This window comes from Vigna angularis, chromosome 10 (genome assembly GCF_016808095.1).
Source record: "Vigna angularis cultivar LongXiaoDou No.4 chromosome 10, ASM1680809v1, whole genome shotgun sequence".
In the NCBI taxonomy this organism is placed as follows: domain Eukaryota; kingdom Viridiplantae; phylum Streptophyta; class Magnoliopsida; order Fabales; family Fabaceae; genus Vigna; species Vigna angularis.
In genome coordinates, this window is record NC_068979.1 from 23,520,374 (window position 1) to 23,543,962 (window position 23,589).

Here is a 23,589-nt window from a genome sequence, read left to right on the forward strand (position 1 = left end):
TTTACTACAGTTCACGAAGAGCTTGATATTTCTACAGCACTCTTATGTTTCTTTCACATTAGTGTATTACACCTTTTTCTTATGTATAACTTTAAATTAAGGAAATTAAGTACAAGTTTAAGGACTGATTATAAGGATTTTTAAATTAAGTACAATTAAGGTAATGGTAGTTTAAAACCTTATGAACTCTTTAAAAAACACTGCTAAGTATAGGCTGTTCTAGTTTAAATAGTTACCTTTAAATTACTAAAAAAGACCATACAAATTAGCAAACTACTTAACTCATTATAATGATTGATTAAACACTTAATATGATATAATGAAGAGAAAGTCCTTGAACACACGCAGTGCAACAGGAGTCAACCCAAATCCAGAAGTGTAAAAGACGCATGTTTGCACAATTATGATGACCATTTTTCAATGAACACAGTATAAATTAATAATTTTTTGACCACAGGTGTTTAAATCTCAGAAGAAATCTCATTCACCTTGCACTCATCATATATACTTCAATTACCTTCCATTTCCTTCATCTCTTTTCCTCTTCCTGATCAGATACAAAAGTAGCAACCACTTTCTTGTTGTGTGTCATCATCATTGCATGCAGGCCAGAGAAGAAAACAAGATGTTGAAGTTCTTGGACATTTTACAAGAAGAAAAAACTGAAGAGTCTGCAAATGCAAAAGGTGTAACTAGCCGTGAGGAAAGTGAAGAGAGTGAACTTGTGTCGCTTTCTCTTGGGATATCATTGAAAGGAAAGACTAAGGGTGAGAGGAAGCATTGCAAGAGAGAAGATGAAGGTATGTATAAAGTACTCAGACTTGGGTTAGATATCAATTTGGATCCTGTAGATCATGTTGAAGCTGCAAATATTTCCAGCGCTGCAAGTAGTTTTGGTGAGGGAGGGAAGGAAGAGGAACCAAGTGAGATGTGGCCACCCAGTAAAGTTTTGAAGGCAATGAAAAATGTTGATAAAAGTGAAGCTTCTCAAAATGATCAGCCCAAGAAAACTAGGGTTTCCATCAGAGCCAGATGTGATACTCAAACGGTTAGTAAATGTTCTGTGCAGAAATTGGTTGTTCTTGAGAATATATATATAGCTTAGATTGATTTTACTGCTAGAAGTCTAGAATTGAAAGAAACAAAACCCTAATGAAAACAAACATTAATTGGAAGAGAAAATAAAAGCTAAGTTAAGAACGTGTCAAGGATCAAGTTAGTCTAAAAGCTTGCTATGATTATTATTATTATGTCATCTGTATATTGCAATTTGTTTTTGTGTTTCTGTATCCAGAAAACTGAGATTATAAAGCTTTAATTTCTTGAACTTTAATGCAGATGAATGATGGGTGTCAATGGAGAAAATATGGACAGAAAATGGCAAAAGGAAACCCATGTCCCCGAGCTTACTATCGATGCACTGTTTCTCCATTGTGTCCTGTAAGAAAACAGGTGAGACTTTCATTATGGCTTGTTTCAGATAATCAATAAAAAGCTATAATTTTTCTTATAGGAGAAGAGAAAAAGAATGAAAATTAGCAATCAGGTTTCATACGTGCTGATTTTATTATTTTGGGTCATACGTAAATTTATATGTAATATGAATCTAATTGACTTGTAATAATGATTAAACGTAAATTTTGAGAAAAATTTAATTACAAAAATGTAACCTCGTATTTTTCAGTCACATTCCTAAACGTTAAACATAAATTTGATGTCGTGGTATGATGTTTTTGTATTAGTGTTAAGATATCATATTAATGAATTTTCTACTGATTAATTAACATTCAGGTGCAAAGATGTGCTCAAGACATGTCCATATTGATCACAACCTATGAAGGAATCCACAATCATCCACTTCCTATATCAGCGACTGCAATGGCTTGCACAACTTCTGCTGCAGCTTCCATGCTTCAATCTCCCTCATTGAGTTCACAGAATGGACATGGACTAGTCAATTCAGCTATATCCTCCATTACCAATTTCAGTGCTCCTAATTACAACCTTGATAATGCTCTAAACTTCTCCACATACCATGTTTCAAGACCACATCAATTCTACTTTCCAAACTCATCTATTTCAAGCTTGAATTCTCACCCCACAATCACTTTGGACCTTACAGCACCCCCAACATCCTCAAACCTTAATTTTTCCTCAGGTTTCTCTCCTCTGCAATCTAGCATGTCTCCATCACCTTGGAGCAGTTACAGTAGTTACTTCAACTCAGGACCACTGACTCATAAAAGAAACCATGGTGATTACTTGCTAAACACTGGACATCAAAATCAGCCATATCTTGAGCATCTCCATCACCCTATTTGCACGAGCAACAATAACTTTTCTCAACGCTCTTTGCCGGATTCCATTATTGCTGCAACCAAGGCAATCACAAGCAATCCAAAATTTCAATCAGTGTTGGCAACTGCTCTCACAACATATGTTGGCAATGAAGCTGGTGGTGTTAGGTTAAGAGAAAACCATGTTCTTGAGAATGCAGAACTGAACTTAAAGCTATGTAGTGAAAACACCATAGGATGTGCATCATCAAGGTACTTGAACGTGTCTTCTTCTGCTCTTAACCCTCAACAAGGAAACTCAAGTATATTTCCACTACCATCATTACCTGAGCAATGGAAGTAAAACAGCATAATTAATGCATTGTTCCAAGATTCATCAGACCTCACTGTGTCCGTTTGTATTAGATTTTGGTAGAATTGATGTTAGTTTTGTATCGTTGTCGAATAAAATTAAAATGTATACTCAAATTATATGTTTAGTTACAGATTTTATCTTGAAACGTGTATCTTCGTATGTGATGTTGATTTTTGGTACCTAAAGGAGTCCAGAAGTAATAACCTACAAAGGACATGCATGACTGTTTATTACATCTACGGTTTTTCAGGTTTTGTTTTACCTAATACAAAGAAAAATATTAAAAAGGAGATTGAACTCTAATTCGCTTCTAAGATCATATTTGCACTTAAACCTAACTCAAAATTACTTTTAATAAACAGTTTTCAAGGTTGTTTGATTCTAAATTCCTGAAACACCATAAGAGATTATAGCATGGTGTAATACTATTTCCCTTTGTATAAAGTTGTTACAGTGAATTACTTTCGTATACTATTTATTTGTTAATGTGGTGGTCAATTTGGTTCCAGAAAGTTTTTCTTTTGGGGATTTCTCTTGTATGTAGTGTGGTTGGCACATTTTGTAAATATATTTTTTCTGTTCAACAGGACCCTTTAATATTTTGTTTGTCTATGCAATTTTTAATAGCACCGCGATATTTTGACAACAAAATTTTGACACTATTTTAACAACGTCACGTGTCACCATTCTATTGGTTGATTTTAATGTTTTTTTAATATCTAAAATCTGACGTCAGCATTGAAGGAAGTTTCAGAAATTTGTGATTCCAAAAATGTCTCTTGCCCTGTTTCAATAGAAATGAACCTTCGTTCCCACCCTGCGTTTCGCTCTCGTTGTGGCTCTCGCGCTCTCGCTTTTGCTCTCGCTCTCACTGTGGCTCTCGCGCTCTCGCTTTCGCTCTTTCTCTCGCTGCTCTTTGTTGCATGTGTTGGCATTTCAGTCAACGTCGTTGTCTTTGTTGAGTTTATTGTGCGAAATGTCAAGTTCCGGTAATCATAGTCCTTCGACGAGCAAGGTAAATGCGTTCTCCCTCCATTTGTGTTTGGATTTTGGGTTTTCCCTGTTGTGTTAAATTTTTTATTGTTTTGGTTTTAGGGCTTTTATTTTATGGATATTTTGTTTGTCTTTGATGCAGTTGACGGTTCGTCACTCATTTTCAACAAAGTATATTTGTACTTTGAACGAACGTTTGACAGAGGAGCACCGGTCACTGATTGCGAAGACTCATTTTCACTGGTTTTTAGATTTGAGTGGTAAAGTTAAAGTAGGTAGCAATATTTTGAGTGAGTTATTGGTTAAATGGGAGGATTCCAGTAGTGCATTTTTAATTGGAGATAAACTTGTGTCTATGAATAAGAAGGATTTTTGTTTAGGTTTGGGGTTGAGTTTAGATGGTCAAAATATTAACTTAAAGGGAGAAATAGAAATAAGTACATGTCTGAAATACATAGGAACAGGAACAAGAGATTTGAATTTGGTATACAAATGTTTGATGAGAAAACACAAAAAAAAAAATACCTTCTTCTCATTTTTGTAGCTTGTACATATTGGTAGGGATATGTGAGATATTATTTCCACAACATAACGGAAGAGTGTTTCCAATTTTGTTTGAAATTGTTGATAATTTAAGTGGTTTGGGTAATTATTGTTGGGGTAGTTTAGTGTATCGTTATTTGGTACATAGTTTGTGCAAAGCTTCAGATGCTTTGAAGAAAGGAAAAGGTACAAGGAACGTTTATGTCGATGGTTTCATTTACATGCTGCAGAAATTTATATATATATTGATGTAAAATGTTAAATTTTGATTTGTGTTGTTGGTTCAATTGTGTTTTTTTACTAAATGTTAAGATGAACATTATTGTTTAGGTATGGTTTTGTGAGAACTTCATTCCTCCCCAAGGTCCAATAGAGAAATTTCCAAGAATATTGCATTGGATGAATATAAATTTGGCAGACAACTTCGTGAAAGGAGTAATAGAGACGGGTGTGGTATGTGGTTTATTATTTGACTGTTGTATGGTATGTTATGATATATGTCTTGATAGTATGATGAGAATTGTTCAATTTCAGGTTCATCAAAATCTTGATGTTGGTACAATGAAGGATAAGAAGGATGAGAAGGATGACCAACCAAGACCAAAAATGAAAGATGACCAACAAACTGCAAAGAAGTTACGAAAAAGAAAACGTAGAGAGAGTTTTATGCGTACTTTAGCCGAGCAAGAAAATGTCAATGTAGAACTTAAAAGGAGGTTTGTTGTCTTGGAGACAGAGTTGGCCGAAGAGAAAGCTAGAAGAAGAACAATAGAGGATGGTGGACAGAGTATGCCATCTGCAGAATCGTCCATGAACAACGCATTTGATTCCCCGCGAGGCATGTCCACCAATCCACCTCCAATGAAGACGTATGTAAGGACAGGGTCACGAAGGCATTACAAGAGCAGGTCGCTTAGAACTCCTTACACTGGACAACTTAGAATAATGTATAAGTGATATATTGGTATAGACTTAAGAGAATGTAATACAAAATTCTACATAGATGAACAAATCTTTGTAATTTGGAATATAATTTGTTCAATGTTATAAACGATGCATCTTTGCTTGTGTTACATATTAATACTTTTAATTGAATTGCCTTTATTATTGTCATTGTGAAATGAGGTTTTGTTTGAATTGTTAATGAATAAAAGTGAACACTTTGATTTACTATTGATGTATTTGATGGACGAATGAAACAATGCTTGTGACATGATGATCCTAGCAGAAGCCCTAGAACAATGCCTGTGACATGATGATATTTAACTTTTCTTCTCAAGTTACTCAGTGTTATTTAATACTAAAACCAAAAGTCATAATTCTGAATTTTAAAACAACCAATATTTTTTTATAAGAATAAAAAATAAAATCTACTCATTTGACAAGTATTAATAATGTGTTTGGATAAAGAAATTCAATAAAGTAATTATTTTTTAATATATTGTTTGGTAAATAATTAAAATAATTTATCTTGAAATTCTCATTAAACTTATTGGATTGCTTAAAATTAGAGAATTTCAAATTTTACCAAAAAAATGAAGAATTTTGAAATTATTCATATTCTCAAATTCATATTTTGTTTTTTCTATTTTCTTCTCGATTTGATTTTGGTTTTAGATACTGGTTAGTTTAAGATTAAAACATTATTAGGATGATTACTTTTTGTTTGATGTCGACTTGTTTTTTATTAATACTACAATAAAAACTAATATTATTGACGATCAAAATTCGTCGATAATGTGTCAAACATTTCTCGGTAAAAGTGTCGTCGGTAAATTTTACCGACGATTTTTTAATTCCTTCGATAATTATCGAAAGAAAAATCTGTCAGTAAATTCTTCGGTAATTACCGAAAAAAAATCCGTCGATAATTACCAAAGGAAAAAATTCGTCAATAAATACTGCGATCAGGTTCATCATCTTCCTCTCCCCCCTTCTTCTTTCCTCCATTTTTCTCCAATCCAGAAAAATGAAGACATTACAACCAAATGTCATATAGGTTCTAACAATTTTATAACCTGCACGAAAATTTATCATACTATTTTTATTCATTATTCCACTTTGCTTTGTTTTATAATTTTATTTTCACCTAATACTATTACCATTACAACAATTTCATACAAAAAAAAACGAGAGGAAACGAGAAGTGGGGTTTGGATGTGTGGCACAACGGTAGTGGAAGAATAGAAGCATCAAAGGAGAAGACGCCGACATGACTCAACGGAGAAGACGGCGGCAGCGTGGCTCAATAGAGAGACGACGACAACATGGCTCAAGAGAGACGGCGGCGGCGGCATGGCTCGACGGAGATGGTGGGGGCGACATAGCACAATGGAGACGGTGTGGGAGAAATGCAAAAGTGGGGAAAGAGAAGAAAGATGTGGGAAGTGGGAAAGAAGAGTTTGGAATAAAAGAGAGAGGTAGAAAAAATTTTATAATGTGTGATTCACAGCGAGAGAGAAAGGATGGGCGAGAAAATTCTCGCTCTTTTTACGTTGCATTATCGATGGATTTGTCCGTCGATAAATGAAAAATAGACCGAAAAATTTCTGCTCTTTTTACGTTGCATTACCGACGAATTTATCGACGGGTTTTTGTTTTCGGTAAGTTATATGCACATTACCAACATATTTATCGATGGTCTTTTTCCTTTGATAAGTGACATGCATAGTATCGATGGATTTACCGACGATCTTTTGCTTCGGTAAGTGATATGTATATTACCGACAGATTTACCGACGATTTTTTTTCAATAAAAAAACTCAATCTGTCGATAAATTTGTCGATAATTTAAATTTATTAACGAATATGTATTTGTCGGTAAAAATTTGTCGATAATTTTAAAAAATTTTGTAGTAAAGGTTATAATTTTGTGATTAAAGTTGTTAGAATATTTATTTTTGTAGGCCACCATTATTTCTTGTTCAATATATTAGTTATGATTTTCTTTTTTAATGTGAGGGAGACTATTTTCTTGCATATGTGAATTAAATTGTTTCCGGTCCATGCATGTAATGATTACCTTTTTTTTATGGATGTGTTAACGATTTTTTTTATCATCAACTTTAATTTTATTTTATTTTTCAATAATGTGTTAGCTTCTTTTTTAATGTTAATTTAAATACTTTCTACCAACATTGATTATGAATTATTTTTATTGTTAATTGGCAAATAAAAAAAATAGTTGACATTGATAAAAAAAAAGTTGCTAACCCCACCATCAACATCTTAAAAATAGCATTAGATGAAATAATTGTGCTCAACATCAACTAAACTGAAGGTAATATCGATTAATATCAATGAAAAAATGTTTTGCAAATATTAATTATTTTTTTTTTACAAACTTTGATAAAAAAAATAACAAAAACAAATTACAAAAGATAATCATTTGTTTATATTTGATGATAATTAAAATACTTTATCCAAACAAGAAAATTAAAATTCATTAAATTTAAATTATCATATCCAAATAAAACATTTTTAAAATGAAAATTTTGAATTCTTAGACATTCAATGTAAGATCAAAAAATTAAGGTTAATTGGTATTAGATGGTTACTTATTTTCTTTAATCACGACTAATATTGTGAGACTTACCTTTCTTTTTGAGACTTGAAGTTAATTAGGTAAAACAATGTTAAAGAGAAAAGAAGCGGGGGAACAGTGAGAAGATGATAAATATTTATATACGATCAAACTTCTCATATCACACTCTATGATTAACAATTCTATGTAAAAGATCTCATAAAAGAGTTTAATTAATTTATAAAGTGATATTAAATTTGTTAAAATTTGTATAATTTATACACTACACATAGTGAAGTTGCGAGCTTTACACCATAAAATAATGGGTTGTCGGGGTTAAGAGTGAATTATGGAGCTGCTAAGTTTAGTGAAATTTTATGTTGATGTCGAGATTGAAGGTAAGAAACCATCAAACCATTACAGTGCTCGAAGGGATGAAAAACAACTAGCGGTTCAAATGGTTTAACCATACTTTGACACACGTCCTATACCAACACTTGTCATTGCTAGTAACCCCCACCAACAATTCCAAAAACCAGATAAAACTGCTTTTTTGCAATAGCCCACAGAATTAAAATTCCTTATTCACTTATTTTCAGGTATGTCATGTTCGATCTTCCTCCATATATTTATTTTTTCTTGGTTTCATATCATAGTCTATATATCATCCATTACAATCTAGAAGCATTGCCAAGAAGCGGTAAATCCAATCTGTCTTCATCTATTATTTCTAACCAAGTCTATTGTTCATGCATTACAGTTTAAAGGCATTTCATGAAACGATTTGGAATTGAATTTGCGGTTGACGCATTCAGTTTCCGATTTGTGATCCAAAGATAATAAATTTCTAACCAAATATTGTAATTTAAATCTCTGGTTATGAAAGATATGCAAGAGATGCCCACTGTGGCATATCGTCCTATATTACAGAGTAAATGAGTAGTTATTATCACAAGTTCCTCTAGAGGATGAATAGATCGAAGAGTTGCATGGCGGAATCTTGCAGGGATATCATCCCAAGTCAGTTTCCCATTTGCATATAGAGTATAAGTCCCAACCAAAGAAAATGTGATACATAGAATTGCCGCATGAAACCATGCTATCATCCATTTAGGATTTTCAGTAACTTATCATTTCATTTTATATTCGAGAGAAACGAAATCCAAGGGGGATAAGATCTGAGAGATTAATGAACCAAAATGACAAAAGAGTATGCTAAACCTTCACAGTCCAGAAGATGCAGTTGAAAAAATATATGAAAATCCCATTGATCTTGCTAACTTTTTGACAACAGGTAGGGATAGCTTTATTTTCAATGTAAATTAAGTAGACGGGGTCTACATATCTGTACGACTACAATTCTGTAATTTTATGAAAATTATTGAAGCATCTCTTAATTCATGCCTTTAGTTCCAAATATGGCGCAAGAACAGGAGTTCAGAACAAGCGACTCACTTTCAAAATGTGAGACCTATTTCGAAATCATACAATCTAGAAAGAAGCTACCGCTGTCATTGCAGGAAACCTTGACGGATGCATTTGCAAAGATTCCGGTCTCTTCTTTTCCAGAAGTTCCTAGCAGAAAAGGTTAGGGATACCTTATGCATTTAATGAGTTAAAGATCTGCATGGGAAAAAAGCACTAACATATGAAATGCCTTGGTAGTGATTGAAATTCTAGCAGACACGCCCGTAGGAGAAGCAGTTAAGATTCTATCTGAAAGAAACATTTTAGCAGCACCAGTAAAAGACCCAGACGCAGCTGATAGTTCAGATTGGAGAGTCAAGTACCTTGGCATCATTGATTATTCAGCCATCATTCTCTGGGTGCTGGAGAGCGCAGAACTTGCAGCAGCTGCTATATCAGCAGGTTCAGCAACAGCTGCTGGAGTTGGTGCAGGAACCGTGGGTGCTTTGGGAGCAATAGCATTGGGAATGACAAGTCCTGCTGCAATGGCGGGAATAACTGCTGCTGCAGCTGGTGCTGCACTGGCAAGTGGCATTGCTGCAGAAAATATGATGACTAAAGGTGCACCTCAAGCTGCTGATAACCTGGGAGAAGATTTTTACAAAGTTTTACTGGAAGAAGAACCCTTCAAGTCAACAACGGTAAGCATGAGAATGCCAGAGGTTCTGGAGCTAACTATGGGTTCATGACTTTTATGTTGATGTTAGCTCTGTCTTGGTATGAGCACCTCTTTTCCTTCACTGAGAATGAATCTTTTTAAGGTTATCTCATTAATAGTAAAGGCCAATGCGGAGCAGAGCTAGGCTGGTTAGCTAGTCATTTATACAATTAGATTCTATTGTAATTGTAGGCTGTAACCAATCATAGAAAATAAGATGGCTATGTCCCTACATAACTCATTTGGGATTTTTTTTTCATAACCTAAGCCAAATACAGGTCAGTAAATTCTTCTCTTATCTCCATATTGAAAAGAAAAAACAAACATTTGTGAGTTGATTTATGGTTTCAGGTGAAATCAATACTTAAATCATATCGATGGGCACCTTTTGTTCCAGTTGCAAGAGATAGCGCTATGTTGACTGTCTTGTTGCTTCTCTCAAAGTATAGGCTGAGGAATGTACCTGTCATAGAACCAGATAAACCTGACATGGTGAACTTCATTACTCAGTCTGCAGTTATCCAAGGTCTTGAGAGATGCAAAGGCAGAGATTGGTTTGACTGCATTGCAGAAAAGTGTATATCTGATCTTGGACTTCCATTTATGTCTACAGCTGAGGCAAGGATTGGTGTCTTATATTTTCAGTTTCCCTTGGCTGTAAGGTTTAAAAACATAATTTTTCTTCCTGTCCAGGTTATTAGCATTCAGAGCAATGAGTTGATTCTTGAAGCTTTCAAGCAAATGAGGGATAATAAAATCGGTGGTCTTCCTGTAGTAGAGGGGCCAAGGAAGAAAGTTGTTGGAAACGTGAGCATACGAGACATCAGATACTTGCTGCTAAGTCCTGAGATCACAAATTTTAGGTACAATAAAGTAAAAATTCTCGCATTTTCGGTAAAACAAAAGATAATAAAACAAATTAGAACAAATTAAAAAATAAATAAAATTAATCAAGGGTTATTGCTTAATACACACATGAGTTGACTATGTGTATGAGGTGATATTTTAATTTTTTAAACTTACGAAAACAAACAACACGGGCATCTTAGGTTATCATTACACAGGCTTGCACAAGGGAACTAATGACTTAACTGAAATGTTCTACTCGCTGTTACTCTGTTTTGAATTCTAGGCAACTGACTGTGATGGATTTCCTGAAAAGAATTGTCTCTTCGTCCCTGCAAACTGGGAACGCTAGCCACCAGCCTATAACATGCAAGCCTGACTCGACACTGCAGAGTGTGATCCATAATCTTGCTTCTCAGTCTATTCACAGGATTCATGTGGTAGATGGACAGGATGAATTAGTTGGAGTCATTACACTGAGAGATGTTATCTCTTGTTTTGTAACCGAACCTCCTTACCATTTTGATGATTACTATGGATTTGCAGTGAAGGAAATTTTTATTCAGTGATTTTTGTGGAAGTTAAAATACGGTGGAGATACTCCAAATGTTACAAACTCTTATATTATCAGAAAGAACATTTTATTTAAATTTTTTCTATGTAAGTGTTATTTCGATGCAACTTCTGTCATGCTAAGGCCAGAGAGTTTGTCCGATCCCTTATCCGTGATCATCCCTCTTACCCTTTCTACTTCCTTCCATCTTCCTAGCCCGGCATATATATTAGACAAGATCACCAGAGGAGTTGGATTTTCTGGTTCTATATCTAGAAGCCTCATGGCCATTTCTTCCCCAAGACTTGAATCTAGGTAACATCTACAAGCACCGAGCAAAGAAGCTAAAACAGATGCAGGAGGCTCTGCTAATTCCTGCACCAGACCTCGAGCTTCACCCAACTTACCAAACCGACCTAAAAGATCAACAATGCAACCAAAATGCTCAGGCTTTGGCTGCAAGCCATAGTCTCTTATCATCATTCTAAAAACTGTCAACCCTCTATCAACCTGACCTGTGTGGCTGCAAGCAGATAAAACACAAACAAATGTAGCACTGTTTGGTCGAACGCTTTCTTCCAGCATTTTATTAAAGATTTCAAAGGCAGATTCATGGTCTCCATTTCTCCCATACCCCCCTATCATTGCATTCCAAAATGCAGCATCATCTGGTTTTGTATCAAACTGATTAAAAACTTCTCGTGCCCAAGATGCATGCCCACATTTCATATACATGTCAACCAGAGCAGTTGCCAAAAAATCATCCCTATTGATATCAGTTCTTAAAGCAAACCCATGTATTTCTTTTCCATGCCGTAACATAGATGAATCTGCACACGTTGACAAAATGGTAGTAACAATTTTCAAACACGGAGCCACACCAACAGACTGCATTTCCCTAAAGTACTTAAAAGCTTCCCCACACACCCCTTGTTGTGCAAACCCGTTAATCATGGAATTCCATGTAGCTGAATCAGGCTTCAACTCTTCAGATTCCAGCCGTCTAAACATATCAACAGCTCTCTCACTCTCTTTATTTAACATCATTCCAGCAACCATGGAGTTCCATGTGATCAAGTTCCTACTGTCCCCTTCCGCCCCCGTGAAAACGTCATAAGCAGAATGCCAAAAACCACACTTTGAATACATATCGACAAGTGCAGTCACCACCATAACCCCATCATCCACTTCAAGTTTCACTATAAGCCCATGAACCTGCATCCCTAAGCGAACACTTTGTAGACTACCACATGCAGAAAGAACAGACACCAACGTCACTGAATTGAGTTTGCAGTCCAAACGCACCTCTCTCATCATTTCCCTAAACACATCCAACACCAAATGAAGAACTCCATTCCGCAACAAACCAGTAATAAAAGCATTGTAACTCACTACACTCTTCACAGGCAACTCCTCTAATACCTTAGTCGCAGAAACTAACTCTTCACACTTGGAATACGCAGTGACAAGCGAGGTGGCAACATAGACATCAAATTCAACTCCTAACTTCAACGCGCAGCAATGCACCAGTGCAACATGGTCGACACCTACATGAGGAACACCGAGCATGCACGCAATGGTGACCGAGTTGGGCCTCAAGGGGCCCAACCCAATTCGCTGGAACACCCGGATAGCTTCTCCGCTACGCCCATTTAGCGAGAAACCCGAAAGCGCTGCATTGAGAGAGGCAACGTTTGGTTGGGGCATTTCGTCAAACACCTTGAGTGCGTCAGGAAAATGGCGAGGGGTCGCAGAATAGGCTGCGGTCAGGGCGGAGGTAGCATAAGGGTCGGCATGGAAACCGGTTTTGTGGAGATGGGCGTGGAGGGTTTGGGTGTGGGAAGGTAAACGAAGTTTGGCGCATGCTTTGAAGAGAGTGGGGAAGGTGAAGGAATGAAGGGTAGGGGAAGAAGAAGAAGAGTGGAGGTGGGAGAAGAGGGAAAGTGCTTCTTTGTAGAATCCATCTGCAACGAGTTTTCTGAGTGATATGTTATCTCTCCTCATCGAGTGTTAATCTCTTGCTTTGCGTCTTCTACATGTTTGTGTTAATGTCAACCTCCGAGACTACTCAGAGCATCTTGCAACAGAAGTGAGACTTTATGGAGGGAAACTTATCTTTCTTTTATTTTCTGCTATTATATATATGGTTTCTTCATTTCTATAACTTCTTTTAAAATTTATTCTGGTAATTTCTTTTGACAATACCCCTTTTATATAAATTTTCCCAATCGCTCACAAAAAAATATAACTTTTCCCATTAAAGTAATACAAATTTCTCACATAAAAAAATTGTTAGATTTCTCATCGTTTTAGTTAAGATTAAAAAATGTATTTTTATATTAAATTTTGTTTTTTTTTCAATGGGATGTCGTTCGTTATTTCTAGTAAATTATGGAGGAATTTTTTAGATTTCGAACATTCCTATTAATCCATTAAATATTCTAGTAAAAGCATTACCATATGAGATTGGACCAATAGCTTAGCAACTTGTTCATCTTTGGTATCTCTAATACCCATTCTTAAATATATCTCTTATAATATTATTGTTGTCACGTATTGCTGCATGCACTGCCGAATGCATTTTTGTTCTGCGCCAATGTAATTCACCCAAAAAGTAGATTCCCACGAGATCGATTAGTATCAAAGATATATTCTTATATTCTCTATTGCATGAAACAGGAACGGAAGACAAATCTATAGATTCTTGGATCTGCTTGTATCTTTCATTGCCGTCCACATACGAGCTATGATTTTGATGCATTGGGATCTTCAACTTTGCAAAGGGAATCTAACTGCAAGTTTTTTTTTTATCTTGGTTATTAAACTTCAACTCAGTGAAATATAGAAAACTGTTTAATGTGATGATTGAAACATTTACATAACTTGAATTCGAACATAAATGTTTATTAGAAACATGATTCGACCAACTCCTTCATACCATGATGTCTAGTGGTTAGTAGTTAGGCACGCATGCAGATTTCTATTTCCATACAAACAAATGAGACATGGCGCCTACATATATATACACACATGAAAGCCTTCACTTGTGAGTTGAAAAAGTTGCCATTTGTACCAAAATTTACACTAGCAAGAAAGCGACACACACACACAAACAAATGTTTAATTTTCATACATCATCTACGAATAAATAATATTATTAATGATGATGATGGTAATAAGAAACAGAAGAATCTCTTTCTCTCACAGATAAGCATGGAAGCGCTTTCAAATGATTAAACCAAATACCCTTTTCACGTTCACCTCTTTTTTTCAACCCTTCCATCTTTCCCTTTCTCCTGGGACTGCGCCTTCAATCACAAACCACAAGTCTCCCTTTTAGGTTCTTCTTGCTCTTTTCTTTGCCCCAGATTCGCTTAAAAAATTGTTCTTGATGTTGTAGGAAGGCTTGTGTTAATGAAAGTGATACCCATTTTTCTTTGCAGTTTGGTTGGTTACTATTTAGTTTTTACTAATCCTGCCTTGGAAATTTATCATGAGAGAAGTGGAAGAGTTATGATCTGCTGAGGATTTGGCTTGTGTTTGTGAGAAACCAAGTTTGTGGGTATTAGAAGTAGAGACCTTAGACGTGTTGTTTTTTGTGCTGTGTAGGCATGAATTTGCTTCCCCCACTTTCTGGCTTTGACTTTGTCGGTGAAAAGTTTCCAGCTTTTAACTTGGTGATGCATACAGGGTAGTTTGTTTCTCAGTTAGAAAACACTTCCTCTGTAGGAATTGGACTTTCATCTTACATAACTCTTGAAATTGTGAAACTTGATCACTATGTATCATTACTGTAGGGCTTGGTTGTTGTGAATCCTTGCAAAACCAAGTTTATCTCTCATTGTATGTGGCTTTTGTTTCCTTTTAACTTTTCATGTGTAGTGGAACAACTTGTAGATTTCTATTTTCTTCAATCAGTTGCTTCCTGATGCTGCTCTGACTTGTCAATTGCTTATTACCACTGCTTGTGTTGAACTTGATTGAAATATAGATTGTGGCTTGTGAGCATGTCGACTCCTGCAAGAAAGAGGCTCATGAGGGATTTTAAAAGAGTGCAACAAGATCCTCCAGCTGGCATCAGTGGGGCTCCCCATGAGAATAATATTATGCTTTGGAATGCAGTTATATTTGGGTATGTTAAGACTCCTTATAAGGGTTTGTTCCTTTTTCTGGTTTTGGATTGTGGTCTAATTATGCTTTCCTTCTTGTTTCTCTAGACCAGACGACACCCCTTGGGATGGAGGTACATCTTCAACCTTAATTACTCACAGAAAACTTTATATTGCTTTTGATGTTCATTGGTTAAGATTAACAAACATCCCAAAATATGATTAATCCTGCTGCATATGTGACTAAAGTTTCACAGACTATGAATATCAGTTGTGATTTAGTTTGGTTACACCAGCTCAGTGAGTCTTTTATCTGATCTAATTTCCTTGCCTTTCAGGAACATTTAAGTTAACACTTCAGTTCACAGAGGAATATCCTAATAAACCACCTGTGGTGCGCTTTGTTTCTCAAATGTTTCATCCAAACAGTGAGTAGGAAACTAGAACTTGTTTTCTTGTTTCTCTTTTTGAGCCAACATATACTAAACCCTGCAGTAACAATGGAGTTGAAATGACAAACACTTGAACATGGATAAGATATTTACTTAAATTAGCTTACATAATTGTTCCAAGTGGTTGTGTTTGTTCTTCACAGATATTTTATCAAGAGTTTGCCTCTTTTTTTTCCAATGGATTTCAGTGAATATGTAAGGAAACAGGTAGTATTTGCTGTTAACTTCAGTAGTTCCAGTTCTGATCTCCTTTCCCTTGTCAAATGTAGTTTATGCAGATGGAAGCATATGTTTGGACATTTTGCAAAATCAATGGAGTCCAATTTATGATGTAGCTGCAATACTTACCTCAATTCAGGTCACAATGATTCTCTACTTTTAAGACTATTTATGTTGAGATTGATTTGATTGTATCCATCCCCAAACCTGCACTTTCTTCTAATATCAGTGATTTATTTATGTCATTGTAATACTTGTAAGACTATTTATCTGTCAGTTTATGTCTTACAGTTATGTATTCTTTCCATTTATCTCTTTTCTTCTTGTAATTAAGAATATTAGAAGTGGAAAAGGTTCAATTGCAACTAACTATATAGTAATCACAGATTTTTTTTTTCTTCTTAACAAGAAAATTGTTGCAGTTGGCTTGCTTCTAGAAAACAAAATATAGTCCTTTTCATAAATTTCCATTCTTCACTTTTGCAAGAGAATTATTGCATTTATCTTAGTGGTATCACTGTTTTCTTTATGATAAGATAAAAAAAAAAGGTTTAGATATCCTCCAAAAGCCTAAGTAAACAAGAAAAACACTTGACTAATTAGTAAGTGTTCTTATCACACCTAATAGTTCCACGTCGTTTAAGAACAATGTAAATACGCATTTCACCTTTCAAGATGTCAATGTTATGATTCTAAGTTCATCGAATAACATTCTTAAGATCAATTACCGTACATCTGAGATATTGTTTATTTTGAAGACTAAAACTCCGTCATGATTTTGTCCTTGAAAACCTTTCTATGGTTATTATTGGGTATGGTAGGAACAATAAGAAGAATGTAAATGTTGTATGTGCTTTTTCTCTTAATACTTATGCCAAGTTGATTTTCTTGTTGCAGTCTTTGCTTTGTGATCCAAACCCAAACTCTCCAGCAAATTCAGAAGCTGCAAGGATGTTTAGTGAAAACAAACGTGATTACAACAGAAGAGTACGAGATATTGTTGAGCAGAGTTGGAGTGCTGATTAGTTGATTATCTTGGGGCTTCTGTTGCTGTTAAAAGGTTGTTGAAGGATCTGATTGAATGACCATTTATGTACTTAAAAGAACAGTTGTGTTTTGTAGTCCGTGGTAATGTTTTTCTTCAAACTTATATGAATGGATGTTCCACCTATGATCTCTATGTTGTGCAGAATCATGCTTTGTTCAATAATTTGTTTCATCATTATTATAATGAAGTTTATGATGTAGGATAACACCATGATCTAAGCAAAAACCTTTACATAAATGTTTAAGGGAGCAGGGAATTGATTGTAGGAACCTAAACAAAAGTTTGATACGGACACTTCAACTATATTAGAAAATAAAAAGTTATTTTATTGATAACTCATCATACCTACCTGTAACTATCAAACTCTTTAAAATAAGAAATTTAAAATATGCTAAAAATGAATACATATTATCTGTTGTTACTATATTAAATTTTTATATATAGTTTGAATTTTTTTAATTATAAAACAATCGAGCTCCACTCATATCGTATACATATTATCTATTGTTACTCTACTTTTAATATTTTTCCATCTTACATATGCTTAACATTTCCACTCGGTTGTTCAAAATCAAATCAACTAAAATTAAAAAATTTAATAGAAAAATAAATTAAAGATATGAATAGTTTTTGGGTGTCTTTTTAAACAATGCAATTCGTTTTGAGATTAAAAACTATCTAAAACTAATAATTGTATATTGTACATTATATTTACTTTTTCTATATTTTATCATTTTCAAATCATATTTGTTTTTTTAAAAGATATAATTAGATTTTATATATCAATTAAATGTTATTATACTTTATTTTATATTGGATGTATATTGTAATATTTGTGAAATCAAAATTACTTTTTATGTTCCTATAGTAAATATTGTAGTTGAATTTTTAAGTTTTATTTATTTATTTTTATTTAATTTAGTACCAAATTAGTTAATTATTCCATTATGAATTATTAAATAGTTATTCAATAAATAAAATTATTTTAGTACTGAAAAAATTAAATTTACCCAAACTAAAATTTAAAGGTTTGGTTAACTTCAACCAAACTAAATCTATCACGTAATTGTTTTGTATTAAGAAATTTGTTTGGCTGAGTTTGGATTTGGGAAGTTGAAAGGGCGAGGTTGCTACATACATTATACGAACATCATACATTCTTTAATAGTATTTTTTTTAGGTTATTTCAAATTGATAATATGCTCTTGTTTGGCATTCAACTTTTTGGTTTAGTTTTAAATTTACATTAGAAGTTACTTGATCTCTAATTTATTTTTAAGTTTGAAGTTTAACTTAATTTTATATAATCAATTCATAAGATAATAATTCTTCTTACTTTAACTCTAATCGGTATATAATCTTTGTAGGGTGATAATATTAATTTTATATATCCTTCCATTATATTTTAAAATTTATTAAACTTATTTCAAAAAAATAAATTAATTTGATGTTGAACGTTATAATATATAAATGAGGTGCAAACTTCACTTTACAAGTCTGTTTTGTGATGTTGAGTTAGGCTTAAAACTCACTTCTTAATATGGTATGAGAGTCAGGTTGGAGCCTATCCTAGCGAGATCTATATGAGCATTCTGTTCCACCTCGTTGTCAGGCCGTTACCACCCATTAATTCTACTTTCACGCTCGAGATGTTTATACCTCAGCGTGAAAGGAGTGTGTTGGAAGTCTCACATCGACTACATATAAGACCAAACTGGTTTTGTGGGGTTGAGTTAGGCTTAAAGCTCACTTATTAATATTTGGAATATTACTAAGATGTTAAAATATGTGAAAAAAATTATAGTTCATAAATCTTCAATTAAAAAACTTTAATAAATTTCTTCTCTAGACTAATACTATAATTTTAAAAGGCAATTAAGATATATTTGACCCCTAACTAATATCTCTTGCATGATGTTAAAAATCATTATATTTGTAAAAGTATACATTGAACGCATGTAATATGGGTATTTTGCTTAATATGATTTGTTTCATATTGTACCATTACTTGAATTTGAACTTCAAATTACTTAATTACAAGTCGGTTTTGTAGGATTGAGTTACTTATTAATATTTGGAATATTACTAAGATGTTAAAATATGTGAAAAAAAATTCTAGTTTATAAATCTTCAATTAAAAAACTTCAATAAATTTCTTCTCTAGACTAATACTAAAATTTTAAAAGGCAATTAAGATATATTTGACCCCTAACTAATATCTCTTGCATGATGTTATATATACTAATAATTTTTCAAACATCATTATATTTGTAAAGGTATACATTGAACGCGTGTAATATGGGCACTTTGCTTAATCTAATTTGTTTCATACTTTAACATTACTTGAATTTGAACTTCAAATCACTTAATTACAAATTACTATAAATATTGTCATTCAATATTGAAATATAGTAATAGCCTTATGTCTAAATTAAGAAAACAATTCGATAATTTAATTAAAAATGATTATGGAACCATTTGTTATTGTGTCAATATTCTAAAACTTGTCTTTGTATTTGATTTTATTAATTTTAAATATTTTTAATCTTTTTCATGATATTTTTTAGAGATACCATCAAATAAAATAAAATTTATGTGTATAAAAAAATTATACATGATCTCACTTATTAGTAAACATTCATACAATACATGAAGGTTTTTATCTACTAATATATAATTAAGATAAAAGCAATCAATACGTGAAAACTCCAAACTCAGAGAAAATCACGATTATTGTCTAATGATAACAAGAGAATAAGACAATGAAATTTTTTTATAGCACATAGACCAATCTCTCATGTTCTTTGATTCCAAATACATTCAGATGTTCTATAGTAAGAATTTAACTCAAATCTCACAACACTATAAAAAGAGTATAAGAAAAGTCAAATACAAAATTAAAGTGTTTTTTACTAGGTTGTCTAAACATCATGGACCTTAAATCCATTATATAGTTATTATCACTTATTATCTATGCGACTTTTCAAGATGTATTATTTTAATTAACCTAACAATCTTTATCATGATTAAAATAAATACATCTTCCTTTTTTATCTCACTTGCCCACACCAACAATCATTCATACTCACTGTAAATAGTATACTCACTAAAATTAAACTATTCCAAAAATTTCCTTTCACTACAGAGATGAAACATCCTACATTAATATTAGTCGTTACATTATTCACTTGGAATTAAACCATTCCAAAAAAATTCTTTCACTACACACTTGTATAATCACCACACACCTTTCATTAATATTGTCAATGCTCGTGCTCTTTTCAACACCTTGTGTAATCAAAATTATATCAGCACATCTTTGACTTGAGTTTGCCACAAACCAAAATTAATCTTTCCATCAAATTTCTCTATGTCACCTTTGACAACAAATGTCATTGCAACTTCAACAACTAAGGATGATTCTCCAACAATAAGGAATTAATTTATTCTGGTAGAAAATAAGACCAAGCCACAACCACAAAACATACTAAGAATGTCCTGTTAAACCATAAGCTATGATACCACTCTAACGGAAAAAAAAATCACAATTGTTGTATGATGACAGCTAGAGAATGACATTATGTGAAATTTTTTACAACACATAGACCACTCTCTCATGCCCTTTAATTCCAAAGTAAAAAATTAACCAAAACCTTACAACACTATATTAAATAAAGCTTAACATATTTTTGATTAAGACATTTAAATTCTATGGACCTTAAGTCTAGTGCTATCAAAATAGGCTTCGATCCCACCTGGCTCGACTAGTCATGAGTTGGCCACTTAGTAAGTTAACCCAACACAACTCACTTATTAGTGAACTGAAAAAATTCAAAACCGGCTCGACCCACCACAGGTTGGTCGGTTAAACGGGTTGACTCATAAATTCATTTCATTACAAGTTTTTTTTTTCAATTAAAATAAAATAACATAATTTTTTGAATTCAAATATAAATAAAAGGGTAAGAGTCTTAAGTTATATTTATGATCGATCAAACATAATAGTTCATTCTCACAAAGATATCAAAAAATCTTCACAACAAAATTTTTGATAGTTTCATAGCGATTAAAATGTTTCTGCATAAAAGTTGAGTTATTAAGTATAGATTTATAGATTATTTAGGTTGCCTAATTATTCTATACAAAACTAATTTCACGTGAGCCTCCATTTCAATATTTTATAAAACCTAATAAGAATACTTATTAGAAAAATTAGGTGGATTGATAAGCTAATTCAGCTTATAACATGTTAAACCCAGGTGAGTCGAGTTTAAAATTGACCTGTATCAAAATTTCAAATTTTTTTACAATCCAATTTGACCCAAATTCATAGTGGACTAGGATTAACTCACAAGTTTCAACCCATTTTGACAACACCACTTAAATCCATCATATAGCCACTATCACTCACTTCATTACGTATTCCATGTAACATGAAACTTTTTAATATATATTATTTTCATCAATCCAATAAATATATATGTCCAATTTTTTTTATACATATAAAAAAATTACTGTTATTATTATAGTTATAAAAATAAATATAAATGATATTATAATTTAAAGAATCATATAAATTATTATCTCATCTTATTTCTAACATCATTTTCACCATCTTCTCAATTTTTTTCCTCGCTTCCTTTTCTCCTTATTCACCGTACCATTATTTTCCTTATCATACTTTGCCATCTTCCTTCATTACCATTTTTGTTTATAACCTCAACGGACACCAATAATGATGTGTCACCTAAAAAGGTAGAAAAATAAAGGATGTTGCTTTGTTAGCACTTTTTTTTTTAAAATAATTTTATTTTAACTTTGTTTTATTTAAAATGAAAGTTAGTGACATGGTATCACTTGTTAAAATGTTAACAAATTGTTAAAGCGTGTAAAAATGATAAATTTTGGAGGTAAAATATAAATAAACTTGCAGTAAAATTAGTGAAATAATTATAATTAAGTGCTAAAATATGTTATTAAAACTTAAACCATTACACATTAAACTGGGTACCAAATCAAGCATAACAACAAAAAGAAACACGAGCCCAACCTGTAAAAGTTGTTGGCCAAAAAACCATTTTTGGCCCCAAAGGACAAAGCCATATTTTAGAGAGAGAACGTGACCTCATATATACCACCATTAGAGATAACAACGGTCGGCACAGACTGTGCATGTTTATCCATCTGGAAAAAAAATATTTGTTACTTATTATGTTATTCGTAGAAATATCTATTTAAAAAGTATTTTTAAATATTTTAAATAAATATATGTATATATTTAAAATAATATATTTTATAAATATTTATCATAAAATTTAAATAAAATTATAAAAAATATAGAAAATAAATTAAATATAAAATTAATATAATAAAATATAAATTAATTTTAATTTTAATTAAATTAACTTAATAAACTATAAATTAAATTTTAATATTAATTTTTTATAAATAATGATTATATGCTACTCTTGGTAATATAGTATTTATACTCAATTAATTTATAAACAGATGAAAATACTCGTCATCACTAATTACACTAATTACAGATAATAAATATTCATAACTACCAACTGTTTCTCATAAATTTTATATACAAATACCAACATAAAGTACTTTTAGTGTCTCTAACACCACACCCAACACCAATTTTAGACTTTACATATTCTTTTTAACGTTTAATTAAGTTGTCATTTTTTGTAAATTTAAATATTTTTGTTTAAATATTTGTTGACTTGTTTTTATTATACATTCAAAAATCTTATATTTTTTAATTAAATATATTTTAAATAATACAGACAGTTCCATTAATAATGATGTCATGATAGTCCTTCATTGCAATGAATAGAAGTAACTAAAAAAACATCTCAATCTCCTTGTCAAATACATTTTATTTTATTTGAGAACAATAAAAGTCACTCATAGTTTTACATTAAGTGTAATTATTGTTGTATTAACTAATAACTTCTTCAAATGAAAATAAGGAAAATAAAATAATAGTTATGTGACTTAAATATAGTAGAAAGGAACTCAATTAATATTTTTTTGAAATTTTATGTAATAAATAAACAATTTTTTTAAAATAAAAACAAATTTATTAAAAAAATTAAAATTTAATGAATCCCTTTTTTAACTAAGAAAATATTAGAAAAATGGTTGTTAAATATTCGATAAATATGTTATTTTTGTATGAAAGGAATACAAATATTAATGTAGTTGTAAAATAGAAAATGAATTATTACTAAAAGCTAAAAGTACATGTAAAATTGATTTTCTTAAATTAAAGCTGCGATAATATTGAAACCATGGAAACATATTATATTACAAACATACATTGTAAGATTATTTCCTTCTTCTATATTCACTTTTCATTTTGAATATATTGTAGTTTATATTTGTTTGGAGAAACTTAATTGTGAGAAATTTTAAAAGATAAAATTTAGAAAATAAAAGAATATTATTTATTCAAATTTAAAATTATCTTCTGCACAAATTAAAAAATATTACAAAAGTTTTTACAATTTAACTT

The 23,589-nt window shown here is 32.2% G+C and overlaps 3 protein-coding genes across 10 annotated transcripts; 2 read left to right on the forward strand and 1 right to left on the reverse strand.

The window, feature by feature from the left end:
* Positions 1–625: 625 nt before the first annotated feature.
* On the forward strand, positions 626–2,640 carry LOC108322478 (WRKY transcription factor 72A-like). The gene is made up of 3 exons (XM_052870050.1): positions 626–1,048; positions 1,339–1,452; positions 1,792–2,640. Exons 1-3 carry the CDS (start codon positions 626–628, stop codon positions 2,638–2,640), a joined length of 1,386 nt encoding a protein of 461 aa, XP_052726010.1.
* A 5,677-nt stretch (positions 2,641–8,317) lies between these two features.
* LOC108322479 (ubiquitin-conjugating enzyme E2 2) lies at positions 8,318–17,195 on the forward strand. 8 transcript variants are annotated; one of them, XM_052869168.1, is made up of 11 exons: positions 8,318–8,411; positions 9,122–9,298; positions 9,377–9,819; positions 10,188–10,454; positions 10,530–10,699; positions 15,227–15,367; positions 15,453–15,478; positions 15,683–15,772; positions 15,940–15,991; positions 16,066–16,154; positions 16,913–17,050. In XM_052869168.1, the coding sequence occupies exons 1-10, from the start codon at positions 8,318–8,320 to the stop codon at positions 16,124–16,126; spliced, it is 1,521 nt and encodes a 506-aa protein (XP_052725128.1). In that variant the 3' UTR covers positions 16,127–16,154; positions 16,913–17,050. The 8 variants fall into 8 exon arrangements, with proteins under 8 accessions (XP_052725128.1, XP_052725127.1, XP_052725129.1 ...); XM_052869167.1 differs by lacking the exon at positions 15,940–15,991 and having other exon boundaries at positions 16,913–17,195; XM_052869169.1 differs by lacking the exon at positions 15,940–15,991 and having other exon boundaries at positions 15,683–15,776.
* Positions 11,212–13,348, reverse strand: LOC108322490 (pentatricopeptide repeat-containing protein At2g02750). The gene has a single exon (XM_017554611.2). The coding sequence runs from the start codon at positions 13,237–13,239 to the stop codon at positions 11,350–11,352; it is 1,890 nt and encodes a 629-aa protein (XP_017410100.1). The 5' UTR covers positions 13,240–13,348; the 3' UTR covers positions 11,212–11,349.
* Positions 17,196–23,589: the final 6,394 nt, after the last annotated feature.

Bases quoted from the DNA above. Each gene is read 5' to 3' on its own strand.
- LOC108322478 (XM_052870050.1), top strand. From the start codon at position 626: ATGTTGAAGTTCTTGGACATTTTACAAGAAGAAAAAACTGAAGAGTCT. The intron at 1,049-1,338 runs GTTAGTAAATGT...ACTTTAATGCAG, and splicing joins CCAGATGTGATACTCAAACG to ATGAATGATGGGTGTCAATG. The intron at 1,453-1,791 runs GTGAGACTTTCA...ATTAACATTCAG, and splicing joins TGTGTCCTGTAAGAAAACAG to GTGCAAAGATGTGCTCAAGA.
- LOC108322479 (XM_052869167.1), top strand. From the start codon at position 8,318: ATGTTCGATCTTCCTCCATATATTTATTTTTTCTTGGTTTCATATCAT. The intron at 9,820-10,187 runs GTAAGCATGAGA...TTATGGTTTCAG, and splicing joins AACCCTTCAAGTCAACAACG to GTGAAATCAATACTTAAATC. The intron at 15,773-16,065 runs GTGAGTAGGAAA...TGTCAAATGTAG, and splicing joins TCAAATGTTTCATCCAAACA to TTTATGCAGATGGAAGCATA.
- LOC108322490 (XM_017554611.2), bottom strand. From the start codon at position 13,239: ATGAGGAGAGATAACATATCACTCAGAAAACTCGTTGCAGATGGATTC.